This window comes from Oryzias latipes, chromosome 14 (assembly GCF_053564925.1).
Source record: "Oryzias latipes strain Hd-rR chromosome 14, Olatipes_Hd-rR_3.1".
NCBI lineage: Eukaryota > Metazoa > Chordata > Actinopteri > Beloniformes > Adrianichthyidae > Oryzias > Oryzias latipes.
The window spans coordinates 7,032,446-7,045,918 of record NC_136250.1 but is presented as its reverse complement, the minus strand read 5'-3'; the positions used below and the strand labels follow the sequence as shown (position 1 = coordinate 7,045,918).

The 13,473-nt window shown below is 38.5% G+C and overlaps 1 protein-coding gene across 4 annotated transcripts in view; it reads right to left on the bottom strand.

Moving 5' to 3' along the window:
* The window catches only part of gabrg2 (gamma-aminobutyric acid type A receptor subunit gamma2), a 59,548-nt gene that overhangs the window by 35,816 nt on the left and 10,259 nt on the right, over positions 1-13,473 (bottom strand). For all 4 annotated transcript variants that reach the window (XM_011483181.4, XM_023962362.2, XM_023962363.2 and 1 more), the window contains exons 2-6: positions 10,473-10,612; positions 6,992-7,059; positions 3,718-3,938; positions 2,810-2,892; positions 344-481 (exon numbers count right to left, since the gene is read on the bottom strand). In XM_011483181.4, coding sequence (XP_011481483.1) covers positions 344-481; positions 2,810-2,892; positions 3,718-3,938; positions 6,992-7,059; positions 10,473-10,612 — 650 coding nt within the window. The remainder of the gene's footprint in view (positions 1-343; positions 482-2,809; positions 2,893-3,717; positions 3,939-6,991; positions 7,060-10,472; positions 10,613-13,473) is intronic.

The window sequence follows — 13,473 nt, the reverse complement described above, 5'->3', positions numbered from 1 at the left end:
CTAGATATGGATTTAGATGAGGTGTGGCGATTTGGAAGGAGAGAGTAATCCTGTTTTGTTATGAACATTTTGTAGAAAACCCAGGATTAAGCTCTACAATCAGTGATGCACAGAAAACTCATCACATCAAAGATCTCTGCATGCTCATGCACTGCAGCAAACGCATCTGCCTCTGTGTGGAAGGAGTGACAGACAGAAGGAAAAGGCTGCTTCACCGTTGAAGCCCCACCGATACAGAAAACGCTCCTGTCCAACGTCAAAGCAGTTTGGAAAGATTCAAATATTGGGTATAAGGGAGACTAATGCTCCTTTAAACCAAATAATGCTTTTTTTTTTGTCCTACCTGAGACGGTTCTGACTACCTCAGAGGTGTTTCTCAGGCCCACAAAGGAGAACTGGTAAAGCCTCCAGGAACGAATATCCCCAACCTCCACGGAGCTCCTTTTCCACCGGTAAACAATCTCCTCCCTGGGGTAGCCATCTGGCAAAGAAAGCAGGAATTCAGAAAGCATTAACAGAGGAACAAGAAATATTTTCTTACAAAAATTCATCCATCTTCTTCTTATCCATTAGTCCCTTTCGGGGCTGCTGGAGTCTATCCACTTGTGGGCGAAGGCAGGGGACACCCTGGACAGTTCGCCAGTTTGTCGCAGGGTAGAGTGTCCGCCATCACACACCCATGGACTCTCACATTCACACCTATGGACAATTTAGAGTTGACCAATTAACCTATGAAGCATGTTTTTGGACGGTGGGAGGAAGCCGGAGTCCCCGGAGAAAACCCAAGCATGCACTTACAAAAATTGCTAAACTCAAACGTAAATTATTGCTTAAACACATTTAAAGACCCTCACAAATGAAATCAGTGTTATTGGTGTTCTTAACATGTTTTGTGGCATTTTTCTCATGATGGAGGACACATATAAAGAAATGTAAATTTAAAATTTAATTTGAGTGTAGTTCTTTTTTCAAATTGTTGTGAATCAGGAGCAGACGAATAAATGTTGGAAAAAGCATAAGTGTTACAATTGGCGGGGCACAAGCTCCATGCTCCGCTCCATTCCGATGCATCCACTTGCAGACAAGTAGATCCATGTACATCTTTGTTTTCCTCATTCAAGCTCAAATCTGGCTCAAAGCTAGCAGGAGAGCATGTAAACAAAATGATGATGGGAAATGAGGGCTGGCTTACTCCATGCTAACAGTCCTGCCCACAACTAACAAGGCTGATAATCCACTGCCGCTTTGCAGAAGCTATGTCCTAGAAAGATACAGTTTTTTTTAAATTTAGCCTAAAAACTGCATCATTATTAAAGATAAAATAAAAAAGACCCTCAGGAATGTTTTAAAAAGGACCAAAAGATGATTGGAGTGGGACTTTTAACTGCACAGCTAAAGACAAAAATCTAACAAAATAAATGTTTTTAAAAAAATATTTTCTTTTAATTTAATAAATAATTAAATAAAATGATGTTAGATATTAACATAGCTGCCCTGTTTTTACTGGACACTTTGAAAACAGATTCAAGCAGTTTCATGATTAATTACCACACGATTTTCACGTGTAAATATTATTTATTTACCAACAATGACATTGTCTCCATCCATCCAGCCACGAGCAGGAACAGTCTAATGCACATGAGCATTTCTTAAGTGCAAACCCTCAATTACTTTTTTTCTCTCTCTCTCAAGTGCTTTCAGACATCCACTAATGCAGAGAGTAAAATGAGACGGAAAGTTCTTCCCACTTCACTGCATTACACTCATCCAGGAAGGCAGTCTGTTTCCTCACATCCCCTGCCTTCGGGAGATGCAACCAGTTTAAACGCCTTCAGGGAAACTTGAGCCAGAAAGCCCCTAAAGTTCAAAAACAAGATTTTACCTTTAACAGGTTGTGCAATACAAAACTGTTTTTGCAGTGAGTGTACATTTTGCCTAAAAGACTAGTGCTCTAATGTGGTCTGTTTGTAGCCAAAACTACTGCAAAAAGAAGCTCCAGCCCTTAAGACGAGTTTGCCACGTGACAAATTGCTGCAGACGATTCCCCCTGCAACTTCTTAGTCCCAGCTCATGTACTGTATATCAAGATATTTTCAAAAGTCTTGAAAACGTCCGGGAATCTCATCAAATTTAAATGAAGGCTTCTGTTCCACTTTTATGCTGGCTAACCCCCCTCTGCTTTTTTTTCTTCTTTTTTCTCTTTTGCTTTGTAGCTATTCAGGAAGCATTTTCCCTGGAGAGCCTTTCCTTTGCCACTATGAAGATGCTTCAGTACCACAAGATTCTCGTACTATATAGTCTTTACATGCCTTTGAAATCCTTTTTCACTCATGTCACCCAATACAAAGCTTTTTTTCCCCCTAACTATGTTAAAGAAGTGTAGAAAACGCACATATTTGCACATCTGACTGACATTACAATGAAAAAAATTCTAAATGCTCTCATTAATAATTCTGTTTATTATATGCCACCACACTGTAAATATACAAGTACTTTTTACAGAAACCTACACTCTTTAGGTATAAAGAGTATAAAATATAAACCTACATTACCTATTCCATTTTAAATAACATTGCATTTCAGTTTGTTTTTATCATTTAAAAAAAGGACTTCTCCTTTAACTGTGCCATCAACTGCATGTGATATTTTTCACACACATTGCTTACTCTAATCTCATTTTTTCACTTGGTTTTGTTTCAGTTTTTTCTTTTTTTCACAAAACAGGATTTTTGCTTTGTGTGCAAATAAAAAAGCTTTCGAAAGAAATACTGAATAGAGCTGGAAAATACAAGCACATGGGCAAACGTACAGCTTGAAAACTCCAGGGGGCAGGAGTGCTCATCCATTGGGAAGTTGTTCAGTTTCAGCTGGCACTCTGCATCGATGGTCAGCCTGCAGAAACACGGTTTTCAACCATTTACATTCAGCAAAAAGTACGTAAATGTCTTGTATAAACAGTCAGTCATAAAACCTGACAAAATGGTTTATATTACTTGGAGCATGACTAAACCATACCTTAAAAATCGCACTTGCCTATTTCCCCCCCCCCCTCATTTCAGGCCTGAAATCCATGTCATTAAACCTTTTCTTAATGAGAGGATGACCTTAAAGGACTTCACCCATCCATGCGCTCACTATTGTTATGTATCAATGTGCTCAGAGTCATAGCAGCCATCCCAATTAACCAGTGCTTAAGTTCGGAGTTCCTTCACAAATTAATGAGGTAGAAGGATGGCATTCTGCCCAAGAGAGCATTCATCACAGCTCCATTGAGTCCAGAAGATCACATTTTATGTCCTATTATCGTTACTGATGAATTGTGGTGTGAGTGCAAATGTCCACTGCATTCATGACAGAATACAAATATGACAATAAAGACTTTTTTCACTGTCCTTAATCTTTGACTGTTTGACAAAAAATCATTTTTTTCTCTCTCAGAAAAATGGTATTTCTGTTTCATCTATAATTCCAGAATCCAGTGTGTGCACTAAAATTTTTACAAAGGATATATACAGTTATTCCATTCAGATTATACATTCTAGGCCAGAGCTATGGAGAATGCACACCATCACAAGAAAGCAACATGTCTGATAAAGATAAACAATACATTCAAAAGTACATTATTAATATACACTACCATGTTGAAATGATGGCTCCTCCCACATCCCAGAATTCACAGCATAGAAAGCTTCATCTTGTGCAAATATGATGCCTCACCTGAGAGTGTAAAGAATTCTTCCATCATTCCAGATCCTCAACATGCGGTTGGGTGTGGTGATCCAGTGGGCGTCGGCCTTCTTTGAATTGCGAAAAAACGTGTCAGGGATCCAGATCTTTCCAACCATGTTGCTGTTGAGGCGCAGAACTTTCATGGTGCTGTTGAACTTTAACCTCCTGTCATACCAGGTCTGAGCAAAAAAGATGTCGATGGTGTATTCCTGAGAACAAAGGAACACATTCTACTTTAGCTGTCAAGTTTGACTTTTTTTTTCCAAGAGTATGCCTGCAATATATTCTATGGCACATAAAAGTGTTTGCCTGCAAAGAAAATATGTCAAATTTGACATCATGGCAACTTTTGGGGGGAAAAAACACCACTGGGTTTGACATTTTCTAAAACAATTACAGAACAGTCAGAAAAATCACACCTTTAAAGAGAATTTTTTATGAAAACAACTGTTAACAGTGCATGTCGGTTTTTTGTCATAAAACAAAAAAGGTTCTCTGTTTTGGGGACAAATATTTTTTCTTAGTTAAAAAAAACATTTTTGATGTTTAATATCAACCATTAAATGTTCATAAGAGCAAGTTTTGTGCTTTATCCTTGTCAACTCAAGCATTCCAAAGCCTTAAAAACTATTTTGGCAGCACTTGGTCCAAACACTGAACAATCAATCATCAACCCACCTTATTACCCAAACTGGTTTTCCAAATTGGTCCAAGGTAACCAGGACCAACCCTTTTTAGGCCCAAGAGGTCAGACACAATCAGGCATGTTTAGTGCACTTTGACCATAAGGCTTTCATGGATGCTTTTGGTCATTGTGAACTACTTCCTGTCAATTTGATACCATAGCAATGAACATTCTTACACAAATGAATACATCTCTTATTCTTTCCAGATGTAGTCGTGACAAGGGAGTGGAAAAAGCTTTGCCCGGCACTAGCTTGACAGACAAGGACACATATCCAAGATAAGAGAAAAACATCATATGCAGCAACAAGCAAATAGATCAAGTGTGATTTCTGACTTCATGTATCTCAGCCCATTCCAATGGATTCTTGTCACATTGTCTCTACCTGCTATGTTGTCCTCCAACTAGTCTGCCTACAGCCAGATCTCTCTAACAACAGAGGATTTTGTTGGATTTCATAGGCTGTGCAGCTCTGGACAAGGCCAGTTCTCAGCTAGTGCATCACCTGGAAATACAAGAGCGGGTATTTTCCTCCCTCATCTTAAAACTGACCACGGGTCAAAAAATTGGTCAGTCAATTATCAACTTGATGCCTTTTTTATTTACATGCCAACATCTAGGCAATTTCTTGATAATTCTTGTTAATTCCCTACGAAACGTCATGATGATTATTTATTTAAACGTCTGGCCAGATGTGAGCCAAATATACGTGTGCTGCCTTGACAGTTGCATCGATTTTGATGAAGTAAGGTTGGAATTGGACTGTCGGAAAGCACATTGTGAGATTTGCTTTCACAACAGGAGCAAAACCCTTGACTGTAAAAACAATGGACAGCTCAACCCCACCCTTCTCGTGTTCCCAAATAAAAACTACCATTTCTTCCTGATACAGGTGCTACCATGTTGAAACCAGTCGACAGTGATCGGTCCAAGTCGCTATGAGTCATTGTATCATTGCCAACTACTGTCGCCAATGCCATAGATGCAATGACTCAGAGTGACTAGGACCAATCCCTGTCGACTGGTTTCAACATGTTGGTGCCCGTATCAGGAAGCAATGGTGTGGGGTTTGCCTCCATTTTCGAGAGCTGGAGGTAAGGCATTTTTTATAACTGATGTCACACCTCGATTCGTCCATTGTTTCTACAGTCTATGCTAAAAACAGACGGTGAAACAAAGGGATCTTGGGTATTTATGTTGTCTTTGGGCCAGTTAAACCCTTAGGTTCCCAAGGATGTACTACAGACAAAACAGAAGTAGATTTGTGTGCAGCAGGACATCAAGCCTTTTACTGACTGACAATGCTTAACCAAACAATAAAATTCAGCGCCATGCCAGGCTAAGGGGTTCTCAAAGAAATTCTGCTCTCTTTCCTTTTCTTTAGGAAAACTTACCATCTTTAATTCTAGAAGGGTCCGAGTTAAAACCCAGAGCTGAAAGGGAGCTTTAAGGTGTTGAAGGCTTTATATGGGACCTTTTTAGGAGAATAAGACTTATTTTTCTCATTACTTCTATCCTTAATACATAACTGCTGACACTGAGTGGCAATACAACATCAATGCAGAAATCTAATTGTTTTTGAAACACTTTGTCTACATTAGTATGCCCCGTCCCTGTTCTCCCTCTCCCACTGTCACAAGTTGCGAGTTTGCCATTTCTCATAGCGTCGTAATTCATAATTAAGAAATCTAAATTGCGCCCATGCCTACTGTAGATCCACACCCCCGCACCAGCCGTCTACTCTCTGCTTCTCAGGAATTCCACCAACCTCGCCACATTTGTCATGTCATAGCGTCAATGCAGTTGCACAGCCAAACACATTACATACAAATATGAAGCCATCAGTCAACCTTTCATGTCAGCAGAATGCCCTCGTCACACACAAGCAGCCACACGTTTGCGCCGACTCCCTAATGTGAGCTAAGCACACATTTTCCGAGCGATCCCATCAATGCTTCTGACTGCACTTATTGAGAGTGGGTGTTTTAGTTAAGGTTAAGTGAAGTGGAACAACGACCATGTCGGCATGACTGCTGTGTGAAATTATGATAGAGGCTGGCTATCAGCAACAAAAGAAACACAACAAAAGCAGGAAAGAAATCTTCAACTTTTTTTTCTGCTATTTTCTTTTGAACACAGCGCAACTGAGTGCTCTACCAATATGAATAGACCACAAATGATATTTTTTTTTTAACCAAAATATCATTTGTTGCAAATGAACCAAAAGTAAAGCCAGTGGATTGATGATGGCACAACCCAATATGGACTGAAAAATGGTGCAAAGGATTTGGTTTAGCTCCCACTGTGGTTTCAGCCTAACTACAAACAAAGGTAGATTTTTCTAAAAATTCAAGCATCAAACAAGACAAAGACTAAGTTGTTCTTTTTGATCATACCCTTTTTGCATTGCTAATTACAACAAAAAAAACTAACTTTAAAATAAGGACAAGCTGTTTTAATATCATCCCTGCGTGAAGCTCAACATGATTGCATCTTAACCAGCTTCTGTTTACAGGAAAAGCAACAGATTTCCAATAACGATGACGGCAATTGTTGGGATATTTTAGTATAACTTACCATATTAATTGCATTTACTGGGCCGATACTGTTGACAAACATGTCTGTGTGGATCACTGTGGGCTTGACTAGAAAGAAGCAGAGGAAAATACATTTATATAGAAATTGTCCTTTTCAACAAAATAAATATAGGTTGATTTTGCTGCAAATTACAAGTCCTAAATAGAATAAAGTACTTGTGAAAATACATATTTTGGAAACTTTTGATATTAAATTCCCAATTAGTTTTTACTGAACTAAGTGTGTAAAGCAGCCAATGGATAAAAAAAAAGACTCTGGTAAAGGTAACCAAAAGAAGTTAAAATGAGCTGATTAAGTGACTGAAAAAAAGAAACATATTCTGTACACATATAAAGAGCTAACAGCTTTATTAACCCTGTCTAAATTAAACTGAAATATACGGGTTAAAGTATTCACATTGATAGAAATTAATATATAAAGAAAGGTTAGGCATGTTAAACTGTTTCCAAATTGAACTGTGAAAACCAACCAGGAATTTGGCTTTGATGATTAGCATCCTATTCAAAACTCGGAAGTGCCAACCGTTTAAAAATTGATCACGAAGGGGGAATTAATAATTGTTGTTTGTGCCCGGGCGGAATTCTATGACACCAAGTATTTCATATATCAGAATGGAGCTGTCACTTTAGCATAAATCTCAAGAAAGCAGTCTTTCCTACATTCAGATTGAGGCTTTAGATGGAGTGACTTGTTTTTTCAAGATGTGGTTAGCATAAAAACGGAAATTGGAGGATTGGTAATGGTATGGTTAAATTTTATTCTATCCTTGATTAAAGCCAGAAGTCAATTGAGTCCACTTCATTGCGTAGACACCAATGAGGTCACCTTTGTTTACTAGAAAATGACTTTTAATTACCCAACCCAGGTGGAGGTATCTGCGGGGGAGATTCGAGCAGAGGATGTTCAAAACTCATAGCACCACGATGTTCACTCATGTTGAAAATGACAGGAATGGAGGAGAAAAAGGATCGTTCTGAATAAACTGATCGTTTTTAGCTGGTTGGTAGCTTTAATTAACTGACATTGTTAGTCTTACTGGTTTTGAAGAAGATATTGTCATTATAACTGTGATTTAAACTCACGACAACAACTCACCAATTGTGGTAGACACCACTCAGATAAATATGCCATTTGTATTAACAAGAAAAGGATTTGTTTTTAGGGGATAAACTTCTTTCCATTCTTATTGCCTATTTGAAAGCTATTTACTTGTCTTTTCGTGTTAAAGTCTGAAGGCCTGACCTAATTAAGGTCTTAAGCAAAGCAGCAGAGTGACACTGCCTTGAACTCATCTCCTCAGCATTGTTTGATTAGCCATTTTAATTAAATGCCTTTATATTTTCTAAGGCTCCCTCCGCTATATCTTGCATATGTTTATGTTTCTCAGAGGCATTGACCAGACTTATGTGTGCTGTCTGTAGGAGTGTTTGTGGATGTCGGAGAGGACGATAAAATCCAGCCTGAAGGACCCTTTGCTACACCCATTTTAACAGTGAAGAGTAGCTCTGCTCTTTCATTCTGAAAGATTTATTCACCGTCTTGATTAATACAAACATGGCTTGTTTTTAGATTGGGTAATTAGTCTTTTTTAAACCACCATACCAACCTGAACACCATAACAACCGCCAGGACACAGTTAGTGGTTTTTAGTTATTTTAGTTTTAGTTATCTCAACATTTTTTGAGAATAGTTAGTCTCCATTCCCCATTGTAATTTACCAGTTTTTTATATACAAAACTTTTATTATATTGATTGTTTTTCTGTCAGTAGAACCATCATTTTTAGCTCTGCATTCAAGTTTTTATCCTCTAAAGGAGCTCAAATCCATTGTGACACAATACTAAATCAATCTGTGACATACCTTTTTTTTCCCTTTAACATATGCAAATACCATTGGATTTTGGTGCATAATCAATGCACAGTAGACATAAGCTTAGTCCCTTACATTTTCTGGAGTCTACAACCAGTGATAGTTTAAAAAGATAAGCCTGGATTCAAACAGACACTCTAAGTATAACAGAACCTCTGACTTAGCCTAGACCAGGCACTACACTTTGCTATCCAATGTTTATGGATGACTGGATCTCGTGTTTGAGAGGGCAGGGAAGGAAAGGCTCAGTCAGCCTCAAGGACTAGGCAGAGGAAGTAAAATCAGGTTTGCTTTATTATGTCACTTACAAGAAGACACAGATGTGTATTGAACTCCCAGCTTGCAGGCATTACTTGACCTTGCAAAAAAATAACTAAAAATGCATGCGTGACAATGGTCACACACAGAAATGTTAAAACTCTTTGCGTCTCACATTGTTTAAGATGTATTTTATGGCTAAGTGGCTTTGGTAATATATTTAAAAACAGAAATTTTCCTGCCACTGTTTACTAGTGCTGGTTGATATGACGATAAAATTAATTGTCCGTATTAATTAACAATTTATAGTATAGGATTGTATCTGAAAGTTATGCAAACCATTCTTACAATTATCTGTCTTAAAGGAAAAAATAAATCATTGCAATGATCAGGTTATGTATACATAAAATATAATAAAAAATGAACCAGAATCTTATTTATAAGAACTTTGGAGCTAATTCTTTGGCTACATAAACCTACATCCTACCACTAAAAATGTCTCTATTCCAAATTTACCAGCCACAATTTTTTTAGACTTAATGATTGGAAAATTTTCCAAGAGATCATTTCTATTTCCAAAATTAAGTAAAGCATCTCAGAAGTCCTTATCTAGCAAGAGAGTGCTGGGAAAGTATTATACTGCAGGCATACGGAAGCAGCTTCATTATTATGTGATGGAATTTGACAGCTCCTGATTTAAGCTAGTTTTCCTTGACCTCCGAATCCAGTATTCAAGGTAACAAGCATCTTCCTCCTCCGCCATGCAGATAGATGTGATGGGCTAATGCCGACAAGAGAGCCCTTCTTAGCTGTCTGTCAAAGTAAAGGAAGAAAGCCACTCATCTTCAGGCTTACGAGGCCATGACGGACAGCTTTCCTGGCCACAAGGAATTCAATTCCACAAACAAGAGTGGAATAAAGTCAGAAATAGCCCAGCTGCTTGTTATGGCAACATGCTCACAGCAGGACTATACATCCTAACATGGTGTTTGGTTTCTCTCAATGCATGTACACTATTTTTTGTGATCTTGCTGTAGCTAACTCTTGACAATTATTCATTTTTGCCTAACATAATTCTTATATTTCTGTTAAAGCAGCAGTTGTTTTGAAACTTTTTCAAAACAACTTAGAAACAATACAGTGATTGCACAGTATGAGTCATGTACGTATTTTAATTGACAAACTGGTTAAATGTTTCCTGGCCAGATGTGGCTTCATCATTTATATAGCCTTCTGTGTTTCTGCTGATTCTGGGATATGTTTGATTGCAAAACGAATGCGCTCATGCACTCAGTAGCAGAACAGACAATCCCCGACCAGCCGAGTGCCCACCTCCAATGTCGGGTCTGAGTTTGTTGTCGTATCCATCTAGTAGGCTGTTTAGGACGTGTGTGACATCACTTTCATACACCTTGGGAGTCAGCACCCATGTTTTGTTAGACACCTCGTCGTCATCATCATTCTGGAGAGAGCTGCAAAAAGGGAAAAGAAACACTCAATTATGTATTGCTACAAACACAATGTACTTTGCTAGTACACAACTCTGTATTAGTTTGAAAAAAATAAAAATTCTTCTGTGGTAAAATATTGTGTTTTGCTGAAATGAATCTGTTACACAGAGAAAATTGCTAGCTTATTGAAATGTTTTAAATTACAATCAATAAGCTGTCAATTCTTTACTTGATCTGCAATGTGTATAATTACTGGTCTAATGTGATAATGTGTTCTAAAAAAAATCAAAGATTAATGCATATTGGTTACCATTACTGTTGACTGAAATCATGAATGAATGTTTTCTGAAAATAATAATTTTTCTTTTTTTATCTAGGCATTTCATCATTTCTGTAATGAGTTTGATAAATCGCTGTGAATCTTTCATTGTATTCACTACAATTAATGCTTGAAACCAATCAATCAATCAATAATATCCATTTCAAATTTGACTTTTGGAGTATTGTTGGAATTTTGTTCTTATGTCCCTACGGTTCCCGAGATCAGAAATGCCTCTGAGGCAGCACAGAAAGCTTTCAACAGCACAAAGAAACATCAGCCAAAATGACACAAAGCTCATAAACATTCAGTCTACACATCACACACCGCCATAATTGTTGTGACACATGACCTAATTATTTATTTGACCTCCTGTAAGCATGGCCACCTTTACTTGTCAACAAGTTAAGGTAATTTTTGACCCAACTCATTTTGTAAAAGCCACTGAATTTTTGGTCTGTTCTTATTCTCTAATGGCCACCTTCCCTGTTAAAAAAAATCTTAAATATGTCTGTTTTTAAAGGTAAAACAGTAATTCAAGGTCCTTCTGTCAGATAAAATTAGAGAATACATGTATCAGTTAAAGCAATAATTCGAATATTTTTTATAAAATTGGATACATTTTTTTTAGATATTGAAAATTGTTTAGTAAAAGAACCTGCTGAGGCTTTTATTTGATAAAGGTTTCCATAAATGAAAAAAAGTCAAGCATTTAATAGCTGAGTATAAGAATAAGAATGTTTATTGTTACATACTCAAGGTCCATTTGCCACAATACGCACAAAACAAATAAAATACTAGATAAAATAAAATAAAGAATAAAGTATTAATCAAATATAAAAATCACCTATTTAAGACAACAACTCTAGGTTTTTATAATGTTTTTAAGTTGAGTAAATCCTGAGTTAGTATATTAGGAGGAGTTCCTGTGACGTCATTTCCGGGTGAGCGTAACCCAAGTGCTGATCGTCGTTGACTGTTGCTCTCTTATTTGCCAATAGCCTGACTATTATTGCTTAATTTAGTGTTATTTGGTTTAATAGTCACATTCACATTAAGCACCTTCTAGTAGCGAATACACAACTGTGTTAACCGCTTGCTGTCCACTTTGTCCTAAGTTTGCTAAGTAAACTGCTTCTCTTTAGCTAAACACCTCTAGCCTCAGCTCAGAACCTAGCAAGGCTATCACTCCTTCCGCCTTTCCCCTTCTCTCCTGCCCCATGTGCTTTATGTTTAGTGAGGATCCTGGCTCCTTTGGTGTAGATAGTGGTAGGTGAGTTAAGTTTAGTCTTGTGTTAGACTTGGAAGCCAGGCTACAGTAGTTAGAGGCGCAGCTCCGCACAGTGGAAGGCTAGACAGGTCGTTTCTTGTAGCGCGGGCCGCACTGCGAGGGCTAACTTAGTTAGCACCCCAGCGCCTTCCCAGCAGCTGGAAAGCACACAGGGAGGGTTTGTACCGGTTGGGAGTATACATATTGCTAAACGCAAAAAAGTAGAGCACCCGAGACTCCACGCCAGTAATAGGTTCTCCCCCCTAAGTGACACACCCGCTGAACCCTCAATTCTGGTTATTGGCTCTTCTGTAGTTAGACACGTGGAGCTCCCAGCGGCTACAGTCAGGTCTTATCCCGGTTCCAGAGTTGGTGACATCGAGGGATATCTTAGGATGTTACCTCAGATTAAGTCCATGTTCAGTCGAGTCGTGATTCATGCAGGCGGTAATGATGCCCGACGGAGACAATCAGAGGTTGTTAAGTTAAACGTAGCTTCGTGTGTAAACTTGCTAAGTTGATGTCCGACACTGTAATTTTCTCTTGCCCCCTGCCGAACTTAGTCAGTGATGAAATGTACAGCCTCTTTTCATCATTTAACCGCTGGCTTTCTAGATGGTACCCAGAAAACGGCGTTGGTTTTGTGGATAACTGGAGTTTTGGGGGAAGCCCGGTCTCATGCGGAGAGATGATGCGCCTGCTCTTCTTTCTAGAAACATTTGTGCTAGCCTTAGTCGTGCAACCTGACAACCCAGAGACGAGACCCGGGCACAGAGCAGAAGTGCAAAGCTCTGCTCTGAGTCTCCCTTAGGGTTAGTGCCGGTGCAAAACCCATGCAGGGAAAGTCAAGCAGTTCCTAGCTTTAGCCTATGTGCTGAAATGCAAGTGAAAGGAGTGAGACACATAAACCTTAAAGTGACAGATACCAGTACTCACAAGCAGAATTATGATGTAATTAAATGTGGTTTGTTAAACATTCGATCCATTTCCTCCAACTCCCTCTTAGTCAATGAGTTAATCAATGATAACAAACTTAGTCTACTAGCCTTAACAGAAACTTGGCTCCAACAGGATGACTATGTTAGACTGAATGAAGCACCCCCACCCCCCACCCCCCCCACACACACACACTTATGCTAACTATCAAAAATCCAGGATTTCAGGGAAAGGAGGTGGTTTGGTAGTAATATCACAGTCTAGCTTACTTCTCAACCCTAAAGTTAAACATGATTATATTTCCTTTTAAGGCATCATATTGTCTTTAAATCACCCAAACAGGAAGACTCAAAAACC